Source organism: Mesoplodon densirostris, chromosome 15 (genome assembly GCF_025265405.1).
Source record: "Mesoplodon densirostris isolate mMesDen1 chromosome 15, mMesDen1 primary haplotype, whole genome shotgun sequence".
NCBI classification, from domain to species: domain Eukaryota; kingdom Metazoa; phylum Chordata; class Mammalia; order Artiodactyla; family Ziphiidae; genus Mesoplodon; species Mesoplodon densirostris.
The window spans coordinates 19,899,851-19,927,270 of NC_082675.1; the positions used below are offsets into that span (position 1 = coordinate 19,899,851).

Here is a 27,420-nt window from a genome sequence, read left to right on the forward strand (position 1 = left end):
GGTGTCCACTGGAGGGGATGGGCTGGTGCGACCAGAGAGGCACGGGTCCTCCTCTGGGCCCCCGCTTCCTCCTGGGGCGCAGTAGGGTCTGCCTGGTGCTCAGGCTGTCTGTTCGACAACAAGCACAGTAAGTGCCTGCTGTGTACTGGACCTGTTCTCGGGAGAACCGAGATGATTTTGCCCTCTGAGGAAGTGCAGGCGGGGTAGAATTCCTGCAGGTACGTAAGTGATGGAAATGTCCAGTAGAAGGAAAGCTGCTCTGAGGTCAGGGGAGGGAGAGAGGCCTGGAGGAAGGGGCTGACATTTGTCATCGAGCAAAGGCTCATGTGGCAGAAGGGACCATGAATAGAGTACGCAGTTAGGGTATGATTCGAGGGGAGGGCTCAGGAGGCAGATTAGCAGGAAGCAAGGGGGGTCCCCTTTGCTCCACCCTGTGAGCCCCCTGAAGCACCTCTCTCTTCCCCTCCTACCTGCCAGGGAGGAGCTGAGGGGCCTGTTCCAGTCCCGGGCCAAGCTGTCCCCTGTGTGCCGGGCTGTGGCCGGCCTGGAGGGCACCTCCCAGCAGGCCCAGCAGAGGAGCAGCACGGTGAGGAGGACGTTTGCCAGCAGCTTGGCCGCGGTGAAGAGGAAGGCCCCGTGCTCCCAGATCAAGCTGCAGATGGTGAGTGGGGGCCCTGTCCCCGAGGAGTCATGGCCTCGCTGCCCGCCTCCAGGGTGGCTTACCCACCCACATCATCTCTGAGCTCCCCAGCGAGCCTGAAGGGGCGGGCAACACCCACGTTTCACCAAGGAAGAGACCAAGGCTCAGGGAAGCAAAGAAACTTGGTGGAAAGTGATCCGTCCAAGTCTGAGGCCAAAGCCTCAGCTTCTTGGTTTATTTAACTTAAGCAGCTTCAGGAAGTTTGCAGGAACCACAGTTGCCCTCTTGACCAAGGTGACAAATGTCACAGCCAGACCAGCCCCGCCTGCGTTCCACACCTCTCTCAGGCCTGCATGTTTACCTCTAGGCTCTCCATAGCGGAGGCGGCAGGACCCAGCACTGGCTGTAGAGATGTTACCTGGACACCTTGATCCGAAAACAAGTGGTCAGGCTGAGTCAGGCTGAGCTCAGGAGGGTGGGATGTGGGAAGGATTGGTTTGAAGAAATGACTCATAGCGTATTATACTGGAAAAGCCCGTGGACCAGGTCCTGGGTTCTAGTCTTCCTTTTTGGCTAGTGGTCCATGCGGCCTTAGGCCGCTCGCTTGTCCTCTCCATGTCCCAATTTCTCCATCTGTTACAATAAGGGTTGTTATAAAGGTCCTTTATTTCTTGTGAGTACAAATCAGGCCATGGATAGGAGGTCCTTGGTGTAGGACACAGGGGCCCCACAGAGATGCCCAGGCCAGACTGTATATACATTTGGGGAATGTTCAGACCCCTGTCTGTCTCACCCTGGCCCTGACCACGACCCCGTCTCCTCTCTGTCCTAGGATGCATTGATCAGCGTGATCAGGCGGTCTCAGTTACACTTCATCCACTGCCTGGTGCCGAGCCCAGTGGTGGAGAGCAGAGGCGGGCAGGGGTCTCTGACTCCACCGCAGCCTGGTAGAGACAAGCCCGGGGCAGGCGGGTCCCTGCCCTTGGACATCCCGGCTCTGAGGGTGCAGCTTGCAGGGTCCTACATCCTGGAGGCGCTGCGCCTGCACAGGGCAGGTAAGAGGCAGCCTGGGAGCGAGCACCTTGTCTCTGATTCCTGGGACACGCTCCTGGACCAGTGGCAGCCAAGGGACAAGAGCATCAGCTGTGTGCCAGGAGCTTTCCATGCAGCATCCCATCGAAACAGCCCAGCAACCCTGGTTGGGGGGAGGCTATGATTACCCCATTTTACACATGAAGAAACTGAGGCTCAGAGAGGAGAAGGGACTTGCTTAGGGTCACACAGTGGGATGCAGCAGAGCCTAGGTTTATGCCGAGGTCTCTTTGAGTCCAAAGCCCATCTTATTTCCTGACTTAGTTGTGAACTCCTGGAAGGCCACGGGTGTGTCTTACTCATCTTCCTTTCAACAACAAACATCTCAGGGGCATCAGCCTTGGAGTAGAGGGTGAAATTTCCACAATGATTAATATTTGGTCTTCAAGACACTCAGCCTGGTTTGGGAGATCCGTGTGGAAACAAGCTTGGTCCATGATGGGACCAGGGCGTGTGTCACATGGGGATGCCCAGAGGAGGAAGCAGGGAGACTGGGAAGACCTCCTGGAGGAGATAACATCTTAATTGAGTCTTGGAAAGAAGCAGGTAGCTCACCTCTGGCCAGTGCAGGGAGAGGAAAAGCTTGGCCGAGGGATCACCATATGCAAAGGCAGGGAGGCATGGAGGAGCCTTGGTTTTCAGGCAGTCGGGTTCAGAATGAGTGGGGGATTGTGGGAGATGAGGGGCGGATCCACCAGGAGAGACAGCCTATGAATGCTGTCTTTGGAAGTTTGGCTTTCCCGGGTCCAGCTGAGGAGGTGATGGAGTGATAGGGGAATAAGGGGTTTCAGCCAAAGGAACGAAGTGTCAGGCCTGTATTCGAGAAAGCAAGCATGCACCAGGGTTCCCCCATTAGCTCATCTTATGCGTTGAGTTTGATCTGAAATTTTCCCATTCTCTTCTGCCTCTGAGACCCCACAGGCCACCCCATGGATTCCCCTCCCTGCCAGAAACAGCTCAGGCAAAGTCAGCCGATGGGGCGGCAGGGCTGGCAGGGAGTCTGGGTGGGCACCCATTTGTTTAATATTCCTGTGGTCACTGACGCCTCAGCTTGTGGTCGCTGCCCCAGTGTCCTCCCACTGCGTTAATATGGAGCCCTGGGCATGAGGTAGTTGACGGAGAAGCCGGGAGCAGCTGGAAGCAAAGATGAGTCCCTTGCTCCCTTCAGCATCACATTGATTTTCCCACCGGTCCACGCGACCACAGGCACAGGAAGACAGATACTGTCACACTGGAAGAGCGAGGTGGTCACAGCCCGTGGCTGATCGACTGCGCCCCACTGGCCGGAGGCACCCTGGCACATGGGTTAGAGTCCCTGCGTGCAGGCATGGGTCAGCGTCCCCTTCCTCCCTGTGGGTCCGCCCTCTGCGTTCTCAGTGCTGCCCGACTCAGAGGGAGCTTCCAGCTCAGTGAAGGGTTGAAGTCTTGTGGTATAACTTCCCAAATTTCTGTCTCCCAGACCTGGTTCATTTCCTCATTGTTTTCTTGTTTTGTTTTTTTAATTAATTAATTTATTTCTGGCTGCATTGGGTCTTCATTGCTGTGCAGGCTTTCTCTAGTTGTGGTAAGCGGGGGCTTCTCATTGTGGTGGCTTCTCTTGTTGCGGAGCACAGGCTCTAGGCGTGTGGACTCAGTAGTTGTGGCTCACGGGCTCTAGAGCGCAGGCTCAGTAGTTGTGGCACATGGGCTTAGTTGCTCCGTGGCATGTGGGATCTTCCCGGACCAGGGCTCAAACCCATGTACCCTGCATTGGCAGGCGGATTCTTAACCACTGTGCCACCAGGGAAGTCCTCCTCATTGTTTTCTGCTCTGAGTCACTTCTGTCTCACACCATACAAGCAATATTTACAAGCATACAAAGATTCATACACATGTATCACATATTTATGATTTGAATCTGTGCACATGTAACGTATACACGAGCAGACGTTTTATTGTGCTTCGCTTTATTGCGCTTCACAGAGTGCACTTTTTTACACATCGAAGGTTTGTGGTAACCCTATGTCAAGCCAGTCTGTTGTCACTGCTTTTTTCCTACAGCATTTGCTCACTTTGCGTCTTTGTGTCACATTTTGGTAATTCTTGCAATGTTTCCAACTCACCACCAGCAAAAATTTACAACTCGCTGAGGGCTGAGATGACGGTTAGTATTTTTTAGTAATAAAGTATTTTTAAAAGTATTTAATTTATTTTTATAAAAACACAGAATTATAAATAGTGTATCAATTTACTTATTCAATTAATACCCTTTAAAATAAAGTGATTATAGAATTCAACAGGAAAATACTAGTAATAAAGTATTTTTTAATTAAAGTATGTACATTGTATTTTAGATGTAATGGTATTGCATGCTTAGTAGAATATAGTATAGTCTAGGGACTTCCCTGGTGGTGCAGTGGGTAAGACTCCACGCTCCCAGTGCAGGGGGCCCGGGTTTGATCCTAGGTCAGGGAACTAGATCCCGTGCACATGCCGCAACTAAGAGTTCGCATGCTGCAACAAAGATCCTGCGTGCCGCAACTAAGACCCGGCACAGCCAAAATAAATAGATAAATAAATATTAAAAAAAGATGAGTTTAACATTGAAAAAAAACGAATATAGTATAGTCTAAAGATAACTTTTATACACACTGGGAAACCAAAAAGTTTTGGGGATGCTTTCTTGTGATGTTTGATTTGTTGCAGTGGTCTAGAACTGAACCTGCAACATGTCAGGTGTGCCTGAATTCATATACACATGCACGCATGATGCACACATACATATGCTGTTTCTCAGGTACCTACGATATGCTGGGCACTGCAGTTACGCATACTAATTGATGTTGTTCTCACAAAGCCCTTAACACAATGCCCGGAGGAGAGTAAAGGCTCAGCAAACGTTACATATGGGGCAGACTGGTGGGCACAGGCCAGACTCTGGAGCCAGTTGGCCTGGGCTTGACTGTGGCTGACACTGGCAGGTCCCTAGATCGTGCCTGCCTTTTATCTCCTGTGATAGCTCAGGTCTCAGAGAGCTGTCGTGTGGGTTGATGAATTAATAAGGGAATAACAGAAAAGTGCCTGGACCTGGGAAAGTGCTCAAAACACATTAGCCTCCTTTATTGGGTTGGCCAGAAAGTTCATTCGGGGTGGCACAGCAAAACCCGGACGAACTTTTTGGCCAACCCAATACAACAGTCATCGTTGGATTTAATCCTCATCGTGACTGTGTGACAGGAGATCTTATTACTCTCATCTGACAAGTGAAGAGCTTGAATCTCAAAGAAATAGGGTCACTTGTCACTGGTCAGAGGGCTAATCAAGGCGGATGTGAGATACGAACCCAAGTAAGTCTGACTCAAAAGGACAGACCTGTAACCTCCCAGCCCCCAGGTCTCTGTGTGGTCAGCATCCTTCCAACCTGGCCTGAAACCCTCCTCTTCCCCCAGGAAGGCTTCATGGATTTGCTACATGTACCCACCATGACCCTTCCTCATTCATGCATTTGGCTTATTGTAAAGTGAAGTCTCAAAATGGAGTGAGATTTCACCAGACCTTCTCCCATGCAGCCACTTGAGGGGTCTTTCTAAGGCAGCTGAGGGTCTACCACGCCCCTTGTATCCATGATGAAGTCCAAGCTTCGAGGTCTGGAATTTGATTTCAAGTTCCTTGGGGACCCAGTCCCTGCTTGTCTTTGACCTCATTGTTGGTTACTCTCCACTGGATTCGTTATCATCACTCTCTGGGTTTGGATCCCATCTGGGAGAGTTAGGGTTGACTTCACTTTGGGCTACATGACTTGAACTCTCTGGGCCTCAATTTCCAATCTATATAATGGGTGTAATAATACAGTCCCCAGTGTGTCTGTAACACAAGGAAGTCGTTATCCTAGTGTCTTGCACACATAAAAGCTCAGTAACTGCTTTTGCTATGACTGTGAAACAAACCTTGTATTTTCCTGCTGTGGCTCCCTCTGCCTGGACTTCCTTCCACACCAAATCCTCTGGCACACTCTCACGGCCCCTTCAAAGGCCAGCTCGAATATCACCTTCTCTCAGTAGCTTTTCAGATACCACTTCCCACACAGAAGGGTGCAGCTGTGTCCATCCTACATGTTAGATTTAACATGTAGATACCGTCTGATGCAGCATTTCCCACATGCAGTCTGTGGGGCGGTAAAAAGTATTAAACCAAAAAAAATTTTTTTCCATGGTCCAACAGGTTTGGAGAACTCTGGGTTAAGCGAAGCTAATCAGGGCATCTTCCCTGCAGAGGGTCTGGAGCCTTTGACGTCAGTGCTCACGCAGATTGTGACCTTCTGAAAAGCAGATGAGGGGGCAGCTTTTTCAAACTTTTATTGGAGCCTGTTATAGGGTCCTTGTTCTGGGGAATGCAGTTGGGAAGTGCTGATTGAACCCAGTTTCTTAAATTAGCAAATGGGGAAACTGAGGCCCCAAGACATGAGGGCACACAGTGAGTAGCAAGGCTGGGAGCAGACCCCTGGACCCCTGGGCTGGGCGTCGCACTTGGATTCTTTGTTCTTCTGCTCCCCTCACCCCAGGCTACGCTGACCACATGGGGCTCACTCAGTTCCGCCGAAGATTTCAGGTGCTGGACCCTCTGCTCATGAAGAAGCTCATGTCGGCCCGCGAGAGAGTGGATGAGAAGAAGGTATGTGGAGCCAGTTGATGGGGAGGTGGAGGCCCCAGTGCTTCTGCTCTGTAGGGGATGGCCCAGCGGGCAGCTGGGGCAGCTGGGATCTGAGAGCTGGGCCTTGGGGGCTAAGATGACAGTGGCATGAGGTTTGACTCAGACCCCTGCTCCAGACTTCACCCCCTGCCATGTCACTTAGGACACTGCCTATCCCAGAATGGTCCTTCTGAAACCCTGCATGAGGAGGTGCAGGGAAAGAATTAGAGCCACAAAAAGAGCAAGTCCCAGCCAGGAGGGCTCCTAGCAAGATGAAAAGTCATCATTCCCACCCACGGGCGTGTTCCACTCGGCACCAGCACCCTGAGATATAGTCTGTGAAAAGGGGGCTCTGTGGTCCCAAACACTCCCCCCTCAGGGCCTTTGCACTAACTGTCCCCTCTGCCTGGAGCAGTTTTCTCCCCAGTCCTTGCCTGGCCAGTGTCACTGTCATCTTGCTATTCAGATCTTGGCTCAGATGCTGTTCTCCATCACATCATCTTGTTTTAATTGTTTGAGCACTTATCCTTATCTGAAATTATACACAGATTGCCTGTGTGTTCTCCAGCTCACAGCAAGTGTTCAATAAATGTCCCGTTGGATGAATGAATGAATACACGTACCTAACCTTGTTATTTCTGCCCCTGGGTATCTCCTTCCTCCATCCCTACTGTAAACCTCTGGAGCCGGAAGTCTCCGCCCCTACTGCCAAAGCCTCGGTAAATGTTTCTATTGAGAATGGCCACCGGCTAATCAGTGATGATAGAGCTCTTCAGAGTTTGCAAAGCCCTAGTACATCCTCACAACAGCCCTGCAAAACAAGAGCTGTTACATCTCTTTTATAAATGAGGAGACCTAGGCTCACGGAGATGAATGATTCCCTTGAGGCCACACAGCCGAGCATTCATGGGTTTTGTCCTTGAACCCAAATTTCTTGATTCCAGGGAGCCCCTTTGAGAAAGCCTGGGCTCCAGAGTCAAACAGACCTGCAGTTGACTCCCAGCTGGGGCTGTGTGAACTTAAACAAGTGAATCCATCTTTCTGCCTCAGTTTCCTCATCTGTAAAATGGGAACAACAATAATACCAACTCCAGCGGGGCGTTTGGAGGATTGTATGTAATAGTATAATTGATGTGCTTGATGCAGGGCCCGGCATATAATAAGGGCTCCTTATATATGAACTGCTGTCAGCAGCATCAGCACCACCATCATCATCTTTCAAGGCCAGAGTGATGGCAGCCAAGCCACACAGACTGGATATTCACAACCGTGTTGAAACTCCCCCTCCAAGTGAGCGTGCCCGTGCGTGCCTGAGCTCACTGAGTCGTGAGGCAAGAAGAGTGAAAAGAGTCACAGTTCTTAAGTCCTCTCTGGGCTCTTTTCTGCAGCAGGGGCCAGGGCGCAGGCCACCTCTTGCAGACAAGGCGGCATTTCTCTGTGGCCCTCCTGAGTCACTGTGGGGAGGGGACCTCAGACCCAAGCTGGTGTGGAGCAAGGCTGTCCCTGCCAACCCATCTTGGAGACCACGAAACTCTGCCTGGCTTGGTGCCACCAGCCACTCTGTACCAAGCTTCATTGGGGTTCTTTATCCTAGGTCCCCCCCAGTCTTAATCTCCGTTCAGAGCATCTGGAACGGAACCATTGAAAGGGGCTTGGGCTCCTCTGCAGTTGAAAACAGCACAGAAGTGGGGCGTGGGGGAGCTCTCTGCGGGGGCAGTGGGGGTAGCATATGGAGGCATTTCTATTCTGGACGACTCAGCAGTTCTCTCTTGTAGCCAAACCGAAGCCACCTCCATACACTCGCTGGAGGCCTCGGAAAGTGGAAAATTACAAGTGGAATGGACTTGGGAGTTTTTGCTGCTTCTTCTCTTTTTATTTGCTCACAAATTTCATTTGCTGCAGCATAGGATTTTGGTAGCAACAAAAGGAAACGCCATCCTGCCTCTTATGAAAAAGCTGATAAATATTCATTTGCCAGGCAACATGATATGCCATGAATTATACATGAACACGTGCTCGGGTGGGCAAACTGTCAGCCTCTGTGTGCAAAGCATTTAAGACCTCAGGATTTAATAAGACAAGTTTGACAGCTAGAAAAGGTCAATATTATCATTAGACACTAGACAGCAGCAGAGGGAATTCATTGTCAGGGTGTGAAATGGGCCTTGGTGTGTCCCCTGTGTGCCCAACATGCACATGGTGCTTAAACAAGGCTCTTTCCCAGTGAAGTACTCTCATTTGGAGGGTCCCTGATGGATATTTTGTGCTCCCGAAACAAAAATAGTGTGGTGCCTTTTACCACAGTTGTACAAACCCTCATCACAAAATATCAGGCGTAATGTGAAAAGGTTACAGCCCTCAGTAGATAAAGCCTCCCTGCTCTGGGAATTATCCCCATTTTACAGCAGAGGCAACTGAGGCTGTCACCCCCCAAGCTGGGCAGTGTGGCAGTGGTAGAGCTGGGATTTGAACTCAGGCTCTCAAATCCCTCACATAGGGCTTTTTACTGTTTATTGTGGTAAAATACACATAACATAAAATTTACCATCTTAACCATTTTCAAGCATACTTAACCATTTTCAAGCATAGTGACCTTAAGTACATTCATATTGTTGTGAAGCCACCACTGCCATCCATCCATCCATGGATCCATCCATCCATCTCCAGAACTCTTCATTTTCCAAAACTGAGACTGTCCTTATTAAACACTAACTCCCCATCCCCCGCCCCCCAGCCAGCCCTTGGCAACCACCATTCTGCTTTCTGTCTATGAATTTGACTGCTCTAGGGACCTCATATAAGTGGAATCATCTAGTATTTGTCCTTTTTTTTTTTTTTTTTTTTTTTGCGGTACGCGGGCCTCTCACAGTTGTGGCCTCTCCCGCTGCGGAGCACAGGCTCCGGACGCTCAGGCTCAGCGGCCATGGCTACAGGCCCAGCCGCCCCGCAGCATGTGGGATTTTCCCAGACCGGGGCACGAACCCATGTCCCCTGCATCGGCAGGCAGACTCTCAACCACTGCGCCACCAGGGAAGCCCTAGTATTTGTCCTTTTGTAACTGGCTTATTGCACGCAGTATGATGGCCTCAAGGTTCACCCATGTTGCAGCACATTCTTAAAAGAAGAATTTCCTTCTTTTAAGGCTGAATACTGTTCCATTGTGTTTATGTAGTACAGCATTTTGTTTATCCATTCTCTCTCAGTGGACACTTGGACTGCTTCCACCTTTTGGCTATTCTGAATGACCCTGCTATGAACACAATGTACAGATATCTCTTTGAGACCCTGTTTTTGATTCTTTGGGGTGTATACCCAAAGTGGACTTGCTGGATCATATGGTAATTCTATGTTTAATTTTTTGAGGATCTTCCAAACTGTTTTCCGTAATGGCTGCATCATTTTATATTCCCCCCAACGAGGGTTCCAGTTCTCCACATCTTTGCCAGCGTTTGTTATTTACTGGGTTTTCTGTTTGTTTGTTTTGCAGTAGTTATCCTAATGGGTGGGAGGTGGTATCTCATTGTGGTTTTGATTTGCAGTCCTCTGATGGTCAGGGCTGGTGAGCACCTTTTCATGTTCATACAGGACTTCTGAACGGGAGCCTTTTGAAGACAGAGTATTCGGTGAAGTTTTGTATAGAATGTGCCATCCGTGATGTTAATTTAAAATAATTATTATTGATCCCATCCAACTGTAACCAAGTGCCTGCCTTGCATCAGGCCCTGTGCTAGCTGCCAGAGAGACAGGAATGAACAGGACACAGCTTCGTGGGGAAGAAAGATGAAAATGAATAATTTCCAGACAGAGGGATAGTTTTGGGATGCCCCAGGAAGCACATCTAAAACTTCGGATTTTTGCAGCAGGGGTGAGGGTGGGACATTCAGGGAAGACACCTCAGAGCAGATGATGATTGAGTTGAGCTTTCTGGGACAATTTTGAGGAATCAAGTAAGAGAAAGAGTACAGGGCAAGCCACATTGGGAATAGCATGTACAGAGATCCAGAGTCACGAGGTTACATGGCCAATCTAGTGTGGCTGGAGCATAAATGCTGCCAAGTGTCAAGAAAAGGGTCTGAGGTTGTTGGCAGGGGCCACACCATAGTCACTGTTAGCAGAGATAAGAGTCTGGGCTTTATTAGGTGATCGGTGATGGTTGACCAAAAGGTTACCAGCAGCAGCATGGCTTTGAAGACCAGATCGTTATTATTTGAACTGGCTTAAGCAAAATTATGAAGGAAGTCAAGTCCACTCTGGCCATTCCTTGGCCCTCTATAGGGAGCAGTGTTCTCACGCTGACTTCCAGCCGTTGAGGATGCCCGTCTCTTCTAGACGCTCAGGCACCTGCTCCTGTCTCCAAAATGACCCTGTCTCCCCTCTCTAACCGTCGTTGGTCCCATTCCTCTCTCCCAGGTTATCCCATCTGGTTAAGATTATGCCTTAACCCACACTGAAGCCCTCCCAGAGTGACCTCAGGCAGGTTCCTGGAAGAGCTCATTCGGTTCACCTTGGCTCTATCCCAGATTCTGGTCCCTTCAGTCTCTCTGCTGCTGAGGCAGGAATCGCTAAGTCTCCCTGATCCCATGATAGGAAAGCCCTGGGCCCACCATCTTCCCCTGAGTCTACAGTGATGATTGATTTTAGCCAACCAAATCTGTGTCCCTGGGGACTTGATCTGAACACACCTAAGGCATGCCAGTCTGTCTTCTCAAAGGCAGCCACTCTTGTTCCGTCTTAGACTCTGGTAGACACTCCCGATTTCCTCTGAATTTGTCTCAGAGTCATTTTCTGCTGGGGAGAGGCCCCTGTGAGCCCGTGACTGGGGTGGAGGGGTGGGAGGAGGGAGAGAGGGAGCTGTCCGTTTTCACGATGCTAAAAGATTTTTACAGGGCCTTCCATAGCCTTAGCCCTCTGGAATTTATTCATCATCCTTTTCTTTCTCACCGTGCTGTCCTCCTCCAGTTTGGGTCTACTGTTTTTAATAACTGTACATGTTTTCCATTTTGTGTTAACCAACCCAATTATATAAATGTGTGTGTTATTTATACGTTCGTCCATATAGTTTATGGTTTGTGCCAGACATTCTATTTACAGTCTTGAGCCTATAGAGTTAAAGAACAGAGATATAGTCCCCACCCTTACGGAATGATTTGATCAGTGTGTAAGTGAGAGTTTTCAGTGGTTAACAGCATGTGGTTTAGAGTCAGACAGACTTGGGTTCAGATCCTGGTATCTGCCATCTCTCTTTCCATTCATCCATGCCCCATGATGCTTGATAGCTGTATGACCCGGGGACAACATGTGATAGGGCATAGCAAAGTGCCTGGCACATAGTAGGTGCCCAAACACATGGCAGCCATTGGGTCATGGTGTGGGTTCCCTGGAGAAGGTGCTGTACTGACAGCAGCCAAATGGTTTACTAGGAGAGCATCTATCTCCACAGACGTGGGTTCCCTGCATCACACTACCTGCTGAGGATTGAGTTGGGGAAGCTCTTCCCAGCCATGGCTCTTTGTGGTTCCTGGAGTCTTCCACTGCTTGTCTGGCATGTTCAGCTTAACGTGAGATGTCAGACTGTGTGCTTTTTATTGAACATTGGAGAGAAAGCTCTGTGCAAAATTCTAGGACACAAAAGGATTCTGCAACTGGAGGCATGAATTGGGTTTCTCCAAGGTACATTGAAGGACTCATAATTTAAGCCTAGAATGGTAAAGGTGGAGGGTGTGTCATCACTCCACAGTGCCAGAGGGGCTTATAACCTCAGAACCTCTACCAGTTATTAGTACTTATTGAAACTCAGCATGTGCCAGGCATGATATTAAGTACATTATGTTCATTGTAAGAGCTGCTTGGAAGTCTTTAAGTCCAGCATCCAAGCCCACAGAGGGTTTCTGTTGACTGCTTTTTGTTTGTTTGTTTTCTTGAGTATAGGTCACACTTCCCAATTTCTTTGCGTGTCTTGTAGTTTTTTGTTGAAAGCTGGCCATTTTTAGTAATATAAAACTGCATCTCTAAACTCTGCTCTTTTCCCAGTTACTTGGTAACTTACCTGAACTAGGGTTATGGAGTCTGGCTCCCCCATGTTGTGAGACTGCTGCCATCTCTCTTCAGTTTGTTTCACTCTTGTTTTTATTATAAATTGTGGTTTCTCAAGAGTTGCCCCTGTGTCAGCACAGCTTAGTGGTCAGGAGAGGTTGTGGTCAAACATTTTGAATCTGTGAAGCTTTTATCTAATCCTTACGGTACTCTGTGTGGGTTGGAAAATGTATTCAACATTCAGGCATTTACAGTGTGCCACAGATTTTACTTTCTGTGTGGCTCTTTCACATGTTTTCTGCCTGTGCACGTAGCCTTATATTTAAGTAGGGCTATTTAGATGCCTAAGGCTCTCTCAGTCCCTCCCGTGCATGCGTGTAGCTTTCCAGATTGCCAGGAATATATGGGAGGTTCTCAAGGCCCACTATGACTGTCCTGTTCCCTATATCTCCTTGTTATAGGGACCTGGCTAGTCACTGGCCCATTGCTTGCCCCTCTCGGGATAACAGTCTTAGGCTAGCTGTGCCATTGACTTTCTCCATTTGTTTGCTGCCAAGAGCACTACTGTTTCTGACAGTGTTCCTTGGTGTGGGATTTCCCCTTACTTTGATCCTTGTAAGTGAACCCCTTCTGGCAGTGAAGTGGATGGTTTTCACAGCTTGCCTCACCCTGGTAGGACCTCTGCAGTGACAGAGCTTAGTGGGGAGTGGAAGGGTCTTGGCCATGATTGCCATAAACTCCCACTGTTCTTAAAGGCCCAGTAGTTTCTCTTGAATAAATGTTTCTCAATTTGCTGTATCCTCTTGCTCAATTTCCAGAGTATCAAAGCTGGTGTTTTTGAAAACTGTATCCATTTCTATCATTGTTTTGGGGGCAGAGGATTTATCAAGCTCCTTGTACGACATTCTGGAAGTCTCACTCCTACACACTACTTTCGTGGTCTCATTAAACCGCCACCACATCCTTGTAGCATAGGCGTGACCACTCCTATTCTAGAATAGGGCACCAAGAGGACCCGAGAGGAGGAGCGGCGTGCTCAGGGTCACACAGCTTTCGAACGATGGAGCTGTACTGGATCGCAGCGTCCGAGGGCAGAGAACAAGCTGAGTTCTCTGATTCCCTGGGGTTGTGTCCCCCTCCATTACTTCTTAGCATGTGATGTTTGACAAGTCCTTTCATTGCACTCGACCTCACTTTCTTTCTCTACAAAATGGGCATAAAACTTCCTAAGATAGTCACAGAGGTTTGATAATTAGATGAGTTATGGGTAAAGCACTTAGAGCAGTGCTCAGACCCCAAAACACAAGGGAAAGGGAAAACTCTTTTTTTGGAAGGAAAATGGTCCGCATTTTACTCAGCCTTCCATGCCGAGAGGTTTTACCTCAACTGTCGGGACGATTCAGATGGGTTAGCTGATTCCATAAAGATGCGGAACAAGGAAGAAATTTCTTACAGTCACCTGGATTCTTGCCCTGTCATCCACCAGCTGGCTGTTGGGCAGTGATTAGATTAGGGAGAAACAAATGAAATCACTGGTATTTCACCTAAGCAAGTGACAGTTTCATATGGTTCGATCTAAGAGTAATATTAATGTTGATAATGAGAGCAGCTGAGTACAGAGTCACTGACAAAGTCATTTTCATGTACATATTCTCAGTTAATTGTCCCAGCCCCTGTACAGTCTAGGCAGGGAATGTTAGCATCATTTTGCAGGTGAGGAAAATGAGGGTCAGAAGCACAGTTCAGTGCCCGCAGCCACCTGTTCACTCTGTCACTTGGACCTAAGCGTCCTTATCTGTACAATGAGGTCAATGGGACAGAATATCTCTGTGAGGCCTAATGTGCTTGGCTACACAGACATCTAAAGGGCTCTACGAAAGCAGGGAGACGGAGAAGAATCCTTGGATCTTGTGGGGCTGGTTGTGTGTTTTGGCTGTGTTTGGGGTACACCTGAGAAATGGAAGCTTAGTCCGCATTCTGCAGCACCACTGCCATTTTATCCAAGAGAGAGGCCGGTAGGACCAGCTCTGGGACATCAGGACAGGCTCAGAATGTTTACTGAGTGCCTACTGTATGCAGCTATTTTGTGAAGCCCTCCACAAGCACAGCCACAGCGTCTTCCATAATAGGCGCCATTATTTCCCCCCATTTTTCTGAAGAGGAGCCTGCAGCTCAGAGTAAAATGCTTGTCCAGGGTCACACAGTTCGTGAGTGGTTAAACGAGAATCTCAGTCCAGGATCTAACTCCACATCCTGATTTTTTTCCTCCCACACGTGGACTCTGGGCGTTAACTCCAAAGTAGGTTAGAAAATTGTCACCAGCTGTAGGCTTCATTTCTTTTCCATCCGTCCATCTTGTTTTCAGCCAATGTTTATTTTGTTTTCCTCTCGTGTAGAGAAAAAAAATGTTGTAGTCTGGATATGTTGGTTTTATGCATTCTGCTGCCTATAGCTCCCTTGGAACATTTTTGGCTAAAATGTAATAAGTGAAACCACTGAATTTTTGGAGGGGGCGCTATGGAATGTTCCTCTCAGAGGTCAGAGGAGAAAACTTCCCCCCAGATTACAGCCTCAGAGTAGACTTTTAATAAGCATTTTTTTTTTTTTTTTGTATCTTAGGAAGTTTTCTGTGATGCCGATGACCCATGGAATTGAAACTCATCTACCAGATTACTCTGTCCCATAATACCTTTTGCGTCTTTGAGTGTCGCAATTACTTTTCTGACAGCTTATTCTGAAGATAGGCTTTGTGATTTCCGGTGAATGGAAGGTCCGTGAGGGGTGGTGTGAGGGTGCAGCGGGAGGGGAATTGGCAGTCACCAGGGAACCAGGCACGACCTGCATTCATCTGACAGTACGGATCTCTGGCAGGCTTGTTTCAGAGCCTGCAGGGCTATATGACAAGAGGAAAATTCCTTTCAATGGCTGGTGGTTTGGCTAAGGCTGCATCCAGGGATCTCTGAGTGAATTTGTTTCTCCTGGAGGGGGTGGCCCTTCTCCACACTCCCCCCCAACCCTGCCCCGCTTCTGCCCTCACTGGGCGTCCCCTCATTCAGTCGTCATAATTATTGAGCTCCTACTGTATGCATAAAATAGTACCAGGTGCAGTGGAGGAAACAGGTGAATTAAACACAGGCTCTCCCTCCCTAACCTAGGTCAGGAACACAAGGTTAAAGGCCACGCCATTTATTCACATATTTGGGAGAGTGAGGCCGTCTCTGACACGTATGATGAGAAGGACAGGGTGCTGGGGAGGCTGTCATGGGGGACACAGCAGGTAAATTCCCCAGTAGCCTAGGGCCCTCTGCAGATGTCTTGGGCCTGGGAAGCAGTCGAGACATAGGTGTTGCAGTGTGGCCCGACACACCTTGGTTCGAGTCTGGTTCGGCCCATGTGTAACTTATAGCCTTGGAGAAATGCTTTCATTCTGTTTTTCTTAAAATGGTGGTAAAACATAGGTAACAAAATTTACCATTTTAACCATTTTTAAGTGTGCAGTTCAGTGGTATTAAGTATATTCACACTGCTGTGCAGCCATCACCACCATCCATCTCCTGAATTCCTTCATCTTGTAAAACTGAAACTCTGTACCCAGTAAACACTAACTCCCCCTCCCCCTCCCCGAAGCCCCTGGCAACCACCACTCTACTTTCTGTCTCTATGAATTTGGCTGCTCTAGGGACCTTATGTAAGTGGAATCATCCAGTATTTGTCCTTTTGTGTTTGGCTTATTGTACTTAGCATAATGTCCTCAGGGTTCATCCATGTTGTAGCCTGTGTCAGAATTTCCTTCCCTTTTAAAGCTGATTAATATGCCGTTGGGCGTATACACCACATTTTTTTATCCATCTGTTGATGGACACTTGGGTTACTTCTACCTTTTGGCTACTGTGAATGATACTGGCATGAATATGTGCGAGTGTGTGCGAGTATCTGTTCAAGTCCCTGCTTTCACTTCTTTGGGTATATGTCCAGAAGTGGAATTTCTAGATCATATAGTAACTGCATGTTTAATTTTTCGAGGAACTGCCATAGTGCTTTCTGTAGTAGACACATCCTCCATTTAGTTTTGCATCTGTGGTTTTCTCCTCTATGAAATGGCCATGGTAGTATGACGACCCGCCTAGGGTTGCTGTGAGGCTGAAACGATGTGGTGTCTGTGAAGGTCCCAGCAGAGTGGATGGCACACAGTAGGTGCCCAGTACGTGCTCATCCTCTACACTTACCTGGGGAGGTGGAGCTCTGTTAGCTCACAGACATGTGGGGTCACCCTCTCTCTCTCGGTGTATCCCTCAGCCATGCAGCCAGCTGACCTTCCACTTTGGGAGTCTCCTGCCCTCAGTCTGTCTTCCTCTCTAACTCTCCTCTTTTTCCCAGGCTGTGGCAGAGCTCCTGCAGAGCCTGGATCTGGAGAAGAAGACAGTGGCCGTGGGGCACAGCCAGGTGAGTAGAGCTTCTTCCTTTTGCCGTTCTACCCATGACATCAGGGACGCATGTGAGACCTGAGTCTTGTCCTTCCTCAGCATCCACTACTTCTGTGTGTCTCCTTTCCACCAGACAGGACTGAACACAGGGCTAAGTGATCTCTGCCCTTGTTATGTGACAAGGCTGTTAAGACAAAATGTTATAATGTGGGAGGAAATAACATTGGAGAATATCATTTATTAGAGGTAACACTCCCAGGGACCTCAGTGGTCTGGAGAATTAACATCTGGACTTCAGGTAGGACTCTCGAAACCTCAGAAACACCCATCTTCACTCCAAGCCTTGTAACTTTTGCTTTGCAACCAACTGTAACACAACAGGTCCTAGCGGATTAACAGCAGTAAGTGAAAGGAGAGGGCATGGGACGAAAGTACATGATTTTAAGGCTGAGAGACGTAGATTTCTCCAAGCTGGTGTTGCGCCAAAAGCCCTTCCAGAAAAGTTGAAACGTTTAGAGAAGAATTTCATGGAGCCCTAATATGCTCATACATCTTGTAAGTTTTCAAGAGGGAAAATATAGTATTTAGGGCTCCCCAAGTGACCTGACCCTGGAACCCTCACCCTTTTGTTTTTGTGGAAGACCTATTACCACCTCCCAGAACTAGCGTTCCCTGGGTCATGGTGTAGGGAGTGCGGAACAGAGGTTGGAAACTCAAGGACCAGGAGGAGGGCAGGGGAGTAGGGACAACGTTTAGAAATACAAACTGGAGAGAGAAGAGACCAAGGGACCACCTCCCCACTAAGTTACCTACGGATTGATTAATGGCACCCAGGAAACCTTTGTCAATTAATTGCCTTCCACGTTCAGGTACCGTGTAAAGCGTTGGTGGCATTATTGGCCATTAGTACCTCTTGCAAAGTGAAGTGTGCTGCCCCATCACACCTCTTTCCTCGGAGAGCTCACAGTCATTCACGCTGGTCATTGCCCCCTAGACACACTAGCCTCTCCCCGCAGGCTTCTTGGTCCTTTGCAGCCTATGGTTGAAGCTATTAGTCTGCTGTGGTTCCAACCTGACTGATCCTGCTGGGAGCTGGCAGCAACTCTGTGGACATTTCCAGCAGAGGAGAGAGAAACCCCTGGGTTACTGGGCTCCCACCCCAAGCCTGGTGCTATGCTAGGCAAATTCATATATTATTCCTCTTTTCCCTCACAGTCTCTCTTGAGATAATTACAGTATCCCTTCTCCACAGATGAGGAAAATGTACCTCTGGGAAGTCAGCCCCTTTTCCAGGTCCTCTAGGGAGCCAGGAGCACAGCTCCCATGGAAACCTGTACTGGTCCAACCCCCAAGTTCTCTTCAATACGCTGTGGGTTCTATTTTTTATTAATGGAAATACACAGCAAATTCTTTACACACAGGTGTTTATGGTCTTGAATCAGAAGAATTTTTTTTCAGCTCCAAGAACTTCATCCTTCTAGACCAGTGGTTCTCAAAGTGTGGTCCCTAGACCGGCTGCAGCAGCATCACCGGAGAGCTTCCTGGAAGCAGAACTCTCAGGTGCCACCCCAGCCCTACTGATTCGGAAACTCTGGGGATGGAACCCTGCAGTCTCGGTTGTAACATGCCCTGTAGGGGATTCCAGTACATGCTCAAGTTTGAGAACCACTGTTTAGATAAATTACTTAGTTATTTCATGAATTTCAAAATCAGTCCCTGTGATCCCATCATCTATTGCAGAGCAGGGAAGAAAACAGCAAGATGCAAAAGTCGCTATACAAAGTCTCACAGTGGCGAGGCAAGATGTCTACCAGCCAAAAACATCCCCATAATAAAACATTATTATTATTAATACTTGGCATTCACTAAGAAACTGTCCAGGGCAAATCAAGGTCACTGTGCCCTTTGGGAAGCCAGGCAAGGCAATAGACTGAGATCTTTAAGGGCAGATGCAACTCTCATGCTTTTCAGGGTTCGGCACTTAATAGTTGGGAAGGCTGTGAATAGGGGAAGAGAACAGGCTGACCTGGTCCACACCCAGGCCCCACCACCGCCTAACTGTGTGAATCTTGAGTAAGTGATTGAGCCTTTCGGAGCCTCAGTTCCCGCATCTCTAAAATGGACCCACTGCTCTCTACCTCCCAAGCTGGCTGTGGGAATCAGTAAATTGTCCTTTAACAGGGGCTGGCTGTCATCATTTGTGGCAGGCATTTGCCAACGGGGTCAGGATGCTTGTCAAACAAGATAGCATTTTAATGTTTAAAGAATTAAACTCCTCTAATCTGGAAAAGTACTAAGAGGCGGGTAGCTAATTCCTCAGCAATACCAGAAAGGAGAGCGGCTGCCCTATTAGATTTTTAAACCTTGGCTTGCCTAACTGGCTTCCAGAGATCCCTTAAAGATAGGGATGTTGGGATGTTACACTCTGCGTGGGCCCGATAAGCAGCTGGACCCCGAAAAGGGAATAATTTAGATTTTTCTTTGTGATTCTCAGCCCCCGGTACCTTATCAAAGCCTGTGCTGAGGGCCATGACATTTATGAAAAAGTGGGATTCCACATGCCGTCGGCCTTCTGGTCGGAGTACGCTCTTGAAAGGAAAAGAAAAAAAAAATCAAGCTAAGGTTCTGCAGCGGCGATGACTTATTCCCACTCTGCGTGTGGTCGTTTCCAGTTATCTTTTTAATGAAAGCCTCATACTTCATCAATAACGGTTTTGGCAGCACTCGCCGCCTTTTGTAATACACGGACTAACGCTGTCATCACTTTGATCATTGATTTTTTTATAGCAGCTTTTGGGACTCACTAGCTTGTGAAATTAATACAGTCATTATTGAAGCAATCTGATAGGTAATGAGTCAATCGTGCCTTTATTTCAATGAGGCTAAGTGTCCTGGTGGTCCTGGCTGATGGTGTTCTGTAAAGCGATGGAGGGTTGCAAAACAGAGTCAGCACCGATTGGCTGCGCTAATTTCCACTTTCCCTCTGAGAAAAAGTTCACTGTGGGATTAGCAGAGTGGTCTTCATTACAGAAAATAGGTTTAAGGGAATGGAGAATCGATGGAAACCCTTTGTTCCACCTGGAATCAAATTGCATTTCAGCCTCAAACTCCCGGTGTTTGGACCATGGGAGCGAGGAAATGAAGCTTCTCGCCGATGTTGAGAACGGGTACAGGGCGTGGACTTGAGGTTCTGGGTTCAAGTCTCAGCTTTGCTGACCACCAGCTATGTGAACTTGAGTCAGTGACACAGCTTCCTTGAGCTGACAGATTCCTCGTGGGACTGTTCTGCGTATTAAAATGGGACATAGGAGAAAGAGCTTTGAAAAATTTAGATGCCATGCAAATGTTAATTACATTCAGTGACAATTGTAGTCTCGTCTGGAGTCAGGGGGAGGGAAATAAATCCCGGTGTTACCACCTGCTCGTGGAGGGTTGTTGGCACGTGCCTTTTTTAGCCTTAGTTTCTCTCTCCATGAAATGGAGGGATTGTTGTAACTACCATGTAAGATTCTGCATGTAAAGTGCTTTGCCTGCATACCAAATGGTTAGTTCAGATCCAGAACACAGGAGGGCTCCATCAATGTTAGCCATTGATTGGTAATGTCATGGATTACTTGACAGTATCACTGATCAAGGTGGAGCGCACCAGTGACTCCAGAGAAACTGAACACCTTTGGGGCTACAAGCCACATCTGGCAAAGAAACGCACAGGACTGTGCTTAGAAATAAGCGGCACCAAGGCGTCTGAAACGTAACCCTCCCGTGTCACCGACTCACACATATCCCAGCAGCAGAGTGTCTTTCCTTTGCCTCTGGGGAGGCGACACCAGCTTTAATGACCCCACCGCGTTGGCTGGAGCAGGCCTGGCCCCAGAGCTTCAGGTTCTTTCTGAAAACCCTTCCGTGTTCCCTGCAGTGTCTTGGGGGCAGCCGCGAGGGTGCCAGGGAGGCAGTGATCACTTTGCTGCAGGGGCCCTCATCCATTATTGATGCACCAAGGCCTGGAAACTGTGTTTTCTGCTGTGTTCTGCTCAATGCCTACACCTCCTGCCGGTGACACCCGCCAGGCCCCATCCCCTCCTGACCAAGGAGGGCTGCCGTCACTTCCCCCACATTCTCTGCCCCTCCTTATAAGGCAGGACCAAGTATTTCTGGGGTGGCACTTGTCTCATGGCCAACAGCATTTATCAAAAAAGAATGCACACCCAGGATTGACGCCAAGCCCATGATTCTGCATATCCTGGGGTGGGGCCTGGGAATGCGCATTGACCACCTTCCCTGGGTGATTCTGGTGCACAGAGATGCTTAGGCAGGTCTGTCCTACCAGTGGTTCTCAAATGAGTGTGTGCATGAGTCCCCTGGGGATTAAATGAAAATGCCAGTTCTGATTCAGCAGCTCTGGGGTGGGGCCTGAGATGCTGCGTTTCTAACAAACTCCCAGGAGGTGACGGTGACCACACCCAGGTGCGTGGACCACACTCTGAGCGTCCAGGGGCCAGAAGAAGGGAAAGAGGAGGCATCAGGAGACAAGATGCTTTGACCATTTAGACCCCCCAAGTCAAGGGCAGCTACTGACAGATACTTAGGGTAGATCTAGGAGAACTGGGGTCCTGAGTGGCAGCCCCTCCCACTTGAGGCAGTCTGATTCGGTGGCAGCGAAATCACCTGCAACCTTCTCTCCTTCCAGGTCTTCCTCAAGGCGGGCGTGGTCTCCAGGCTGGAGAAGCAGCGGGAGAAGCTGGTGTCTCACAGCATCATCTCGTTCCAGGCGGCTTGCAAGGGGTTTCTGTCCCGCCAGGAATTCAAGAAGCTGAAGGTGCGGGAGCCCAAGTGCCTTGTGAACCTGGCAGGGGTGCGGGATCCTGGAAAAGCACCATCTGTGCTGGTCTGGGGGCTGTAATCTCTGCTTCTCACACTTCCTCTTGTGCATGAATCTCCAGGGGGATGTTAACGTGTGGATTCTGGTCCAGTGGGTCTGGGGTGAGCACGGGGGTCTGCCCGTCTCCCATGATGGTGCCAGTGCTGCTGGTCCACAGACCCACCCCAAGTGGTCAGACTTTAATAGACACTTTGTAAGATGATATGACTGTTCTAGGATACTGACATCAAATCACCACCGATGTTAGCCTTGGTCAGGATATCCACGAAGTTGTCCAAGCCCTCCTGGGTTGGAAATGGTTTCAACCTGTCCCATCTCTGGAGAACTTGGCTTTCATGGGTCAGCAGAGAGCACATGGGCAGGACCTGGCCACAGAGGCCTTTGGGACCAAAGGGCAAGGTCAGAGTCCTCAGTCCTGAACCACCCTGGGCCACCATCCTCAGACATATCTGGAGACTGAGTCTCCTATCTGTAGCCTGCATGATGGAGAAAAGCAGCACGGCTCTGGAGACAAACAGGAACCATGTTCGAATCCCATCTGTACCACATAGGACCTGAGTGGAGGTGACATGAGATAACGTGCATGTAGTACAGTACATGGCTCATCGTTACTGCTCGGTAAATACCAGCTGCCGTTGCCTTAGTGTTGTCGTTGCTAGTTACTGCCACCAGAATGAGTCTCAGTGCACGTGCCTCCAGCTTATGTGAATTGGTGAATTCCCTTGTATGTACTTGGTAAGAACAGAAAAAGGCAAGAACATAAATAGTGAAAATATTGTAGGCAATTTTACCAGTGCACTGCTCTCAGGTAGTTTATGCCTTGGGATTATTTGAAATAGAGGTTAATTAAGCGCCTGGGCTGTGCCTGCAGCCAGACTGCAGGGATTCAGATCCTAACTCTGCCACTGAGAGGCTGTGTGGCGCTGGGCACGTGACTGTACCTCTCTGTGCCTCAGCTTTCCCATCTAAAATGGAGATAATAACAACACCTACCTTCACAGGGCTGTAGTGAGGACTAAGCTGGTGCGTGTAAGATGCTCTGGGTAGTGTGTGGCCCGTAGGAGGCGCTGTGCCAGCTGTGCGAGCCTTGGCTGTTGTGATGGTGGCAAAGGGAAAGGACCTCTGGCTTCTTAGTCAGCTTGATTCCCACCTATGATAAGAATGCACTAGGTCAGCGGTTCTCAAAGTGTGGTGCCTGGACCTGCATTGTGAGTAATGCAGGTTCTCGGGCCCCACCCCAGACTCACTGAATCCGACCCTCTGGGGTAGAGCCCAGCCGTCTGTGTTTTAACAAGCATTCCAGGAGATTCCGATGCACACTGAAGAGTGGGAAGCATGGAACTTGTGTTTAAATGTGCTTAAAATAATATCCCTTCCTTAAATATCAACTAGCGACATAATCGTGGCCGCTGTTTCTCGCGGGCAGTGTCAGGGATTTTTGAGGATAGTTTTTGCCTTGCACAGTGACTTCTGAGCCTGATCCCCATGTAAGAGGTGACTCTGTTGTGTTATATAATTTTTTCTTTTTCTTTTTCTTTTTTTATTAGTTTCTGCTTTATAACAAAGTGAATCAGTCATACATATACATCTGTTCCCACATCCCTTCCCTCATGCATCTCCCTCCCTCCCCGCCTCCCCATCCCACCCCTCCAGGCAGTCACAAAGCACCGAGCTGATCTCCCTGTGCTCTGCGGCTGCTTCCCACTATCTATCTACCTTACGTTTGGTAGTGTATGTATGTCCATGCCTCTCTTTCGCTTTGTCACATATATAATATTTTCTACTCCTTGTCCTATTATTATTATTAGGTGATGCAAGATTAAACTGTGGCCTAATATTGATGCCAGGAGCCTGACTCCATGAAAGGAACGTTTTTTGTTTTTTGTTTTTAAGTTTACCCAATCCCTTCCACTAGGAAAAACCCATTTTCTCTACCCCCTTTGCCACCCTCTGCTTCCTTCAACTGGGCTGGGAAAGGCCCTTCAGTTTCCACTCTCCCTCCCCTGCAGATTCACCGGCTGGCTGCCCAGTGCATCCGGAAGAATGTGGCTGTGTTCCTGGCGGTCAAGGACTGGCCGTGGTGGCAGCTCCTGGGTTCCCTTCGACCCCTGCTGAGTGCCACCATCGGGGAGGAGCAGCTCCACGCCAAGGAGGTGGGTCCACGGGGCAGGCAGGGCGCCTCCCTCCGCCCCCTCCCACCCCCCGCCCCTTAGTGTTTGCATCCAGACCCAGTGCCCCACCCCTTGAAATTCTTCATCTGGGAATGCTCCACCAACAGCCCTCGCTGCCCCCTTGCAGATATCCCTCTGTTCCCTTCGACACAGACCGCCCTCCACCACGTGGCCAGCTCCTCCGTGGGCTAGTGGGTGCTGGTCAGAGGCGCCATCACCACCCTGGGGGCGTGCAAACGCTGGCTTACTGTTCATCCGCGAGACTCAAGGGGAGAGTTTTTGAGTCCTTTATCTTCTTACCTCTCAGGGGGCACTCCCCTTACTCTCCCTTCTACCCTATTAGCACCCACCTGGTATAGATAACTGCTCTGATTGGTTTCTGGTTTATCCTGCCTGTTGTTCCTTTTTGCAAAAATTAGCAAATACAGGCATTTCTCGGAGATAGTGCAGCTTCAGTTCCAGACCACTGAGATAAAGTGGATATCACAATAAAGTGAGTCACGTAAATTTGGTGGCTTCCCAGAGCCTATAAAAGTTGACACTGTACTTTAGTCTATTAAGTGTACAATAGCATTCTGTCTAGAAAAACAGCGTACGTACCTTAATTAAAAAATAATGGTGTTGGGCCTCCCTGGTGGCGCAAGTGGTTGAGAGTCCGCCTGCCGATGCAGGGGATACGGGTTCGTGCCCCGGTCTGGGAGGATCCCATATGCCGCGGAGCGGCTGGGCCCGTGAGCCATGGCCACTGAGCCTGTGCGTCCGGAGCCTGCGCTCCGCAACGGGGGAGGCCACAACAGTGAGAGGCCCGCATACCGCAAAAAAAAAAAAAAAAAAAAAAATAATGGTGTTGGAAAAAATGCACCAACAGACTTGCTCAACACAGGGTTGCCACCAACCTTCAATTTGTAAATAAATGCAATGTCTGCAAAGTGCAGTAAAGCCCAGATCAATGAAACAAAGTATGCCTGTAGAACACACACACACACACACACATGCGCGCGCTGAACTAATGGTTCCTTTCTTTTTTACACAAAAGGTAGCATACTATGTTTTCTTCTGCAACTTGCATTTTTCACTTCAAAATATATTTTAAGAATCACGGCAAGTCTATCTTTTTGGATTTTCTTTAAAAAAATGTTTTAACTGAAGTATATTTGACCTGCAACATTGTGAATTTAAGGTGTGCAACATGTTAATGTGATACATTTAGATATTGCCACATGATTCCCATTTTTAAAGAAGTCTTCCTTGTTCTCTTTTCATGGCCACATAGTCCTCCTTGGTGTGTGTGTTTCATGGTTCGATCCACCAGTCTTCAGTGGGTGGGCATTTCAGCTGCTCCTAATGGTGGTATTGTAAACCTCGTGCTGACCCACTGGCCAAAAAGTGATAATTAGGGAAGATGAAGAGCTGAGCACCTGTCTCACTCGGGCGTGCCCAGTCTCAGGATAAGCAGCGGTCCTGTTCTGAGTATTTGCATTCAGCCCCTAGACTGGGCTGGTGTAGACCAGACTTGCGTGAGCAGAGACATTGATATTCAGAAATGGTCAAAGAAAACATCCCTCGTAGGAACTTAGCATCTGGGTGTCATCACAGATAGGCTGCTGAATTGCCTACTTCATTCCCTGGCCACTCTTTATATACATGGAACCTATATCTCCAGTCCAGAATGGCTTCTGTTAAGGTGTTTGCTTTTGTAGGCGGAGCTTACAGCGCTGAGACAGAAGCTAGAAAAGTCAGAGAGGTGTCGGAATGATCTCCAGCAGAACACAGACCTTCTGGAGAGCAAGGTAGCCCCGTCCCTCCTATGTGGGGTCCTTGTGCAGGGGGAGGTATGCTGATGGAGAAGATGAGGAGGAGGAGCCTGGCGTTGTGCTAAGTGCCTTCAAGCCTCCTCAAAATAACCCAGTGAAGTGCATGCTGTTACTGTCCTCGTTTTACAGAGGAGGAAACTGAGGCTCTGGGGTATTAGGTACCTTCCCCAGGCCACACGGCCAGCAAGTATAGAGCTGAGATTCAAACCCATATCATTTGGCTCCAAAGGGAAGAATTTCTTAAATAAGTCACAAAAGCACAAATCACAGGGGGAAAATGATCACTGTGACCCCAGTAAAGTAATCAACTTCTGATTGTCAGGGCATAAAATGGAGACACACCACATACTTGGAGATGAAATTTGCAACACATATAACTGACAAAGAGTAACCAGAATATGTAAAGAATTTCCTCAAATCAACTGGAAAAAAGGCAAACACTCCAGTTAAAAAAAAAATGGGCAAAAATTAGGAATTGCCAGTTCCCAGGAACAAGAGTTCTGATGATCAGGAATTCAGATGGCCAATAAACTCATGAAAAGATGAGTAACTAACTAGCAATCAGGAAATGTAAATTAACACGACAATAGGTGTCATTTCACGCTTCAGATGGGCAAAATCCAGAAGTCTGATGTATCCAGGTGCTGGCAGGGGTGCGTAGCAGCAGGAATTCATGCTGCTGGTGGGAGTGTAAATGGATCTCATGGCTCTTGAACAATCTAGCATTATTTCTGAAAGATGAAGCTGCCTGTATCCTGTGGCCCAGCAATTCCACTTCTAGATACACATGCAGGAGAAACTCTCTCACCTAAATGAAGAGGCACGAAGCTTATAGCAGCAACATTTGTCATGTTGAAGAAATGTAAACACCCAAAAGGGAGTCTGTTGACAGAATGGATGAATGGATGAACACATTTTGTTATACTAAAAACTGAGTTACCAAAGTGAAAATGGATAAAGAGGCAGGCAAACTGTGGCCCGTAGGGCAAATCCATTTCACCACCTGTTCTTCGTAGTTTTATGGGCACACAGCCATGCCCATTCATTTGTGCATAGTCTCTGGCTACTTTCGTGCTACAAAGGCAGAGTTGAATAGTTGTGACAGACTGTATGACCTGCAGAGATTAAAAATATTTACTATCTGGCTCTTTATAGAAGACGTTTCCTGACCCTTCAACCAGAGATACATGAACCAACATGGATTGCCTTCAAAAACAAAATGCTGAAGGAAAAGGATTAATTTACAAAAGAATGCCTAAAATATGTTACAGTACATATCAATTTTTTAAATGTGCACAACAATACTATACATTGATTGGGGAATATACCTAAGTAGTTATGGTGTAAAGATATTCATGGGAATAATAATGCCAGATTCTGCATAGTGGCCAACTCGGGGGGATGGAAGGGACGTGTGACTTGAGGAAGGTTGGGCTGGGGTGTGTGTGACTGCAGGCCGGGGTTTTCTCTCTTTGGCTGGGGATTGAGTTCGTGGGCTGGGGATGAAGACGTGAACCGGATGGCCCTGCCCCCAAGGAGACGATCTCAGATTACAGACCCTTACACGTCTTCATTCCGTATAATGTGGGGTGCGGTCAGTGAGCTGTGGGGAGACCACGAAAGAGCTCTCCAAGGAAAACTTGCCATCCCATTCAGCTCGCGGGGCCCGGTTGAGGGTGAGGAGAGGAAGGCACGTGTC

The 27,420-nt window shown here is 48.5% G+C and overlaps 1 protein-coding gene across 2 annotated transcripts in view; it reads left to right on the forward strand.

Moving 5' to 3' along the window:
- The window catches only part of MYO18B (myosin XVIIIB), a 226,492-nt gene that overhangs the window by 72,052 nt on the left and 127,020 nt on the right, over positions 1 to 27,420 (forward strand). For both annotated transcript variants that reach the window (XM_060118779.1, XM_060118780.1), the window contains exons 18-24: positions 478 to 661; positions 1,473 to 1,695; positions 6,273 to 6,382; positions 16,811 to 16,876; positions 21,545 to 21,673; positions 23,746 to 23,889; positions 25,608 to 25,697. In XM_060118779.1, coding sequence (XP_059974762.1) covers positions 478 to 661; positions 1,473 to 1,695; positions 6,273 to 6,382; positions 16,811 to 16,876; positions 21,545 to 21,673; positions 23,746 to 23,889; positions 25,608 to 25,697 — 946 coding nt within the window. The remainder of the gene's footprint in view (positions 1 to 477; positions 662 to 1,472; positions 1,696 to 6,272; positions 6,383 to 16,810; positions 16,877 to 21,544; positions 21,674 to 23,745; positions 23,890 to 25,607; positions 25,698 to 27,420) is intronic.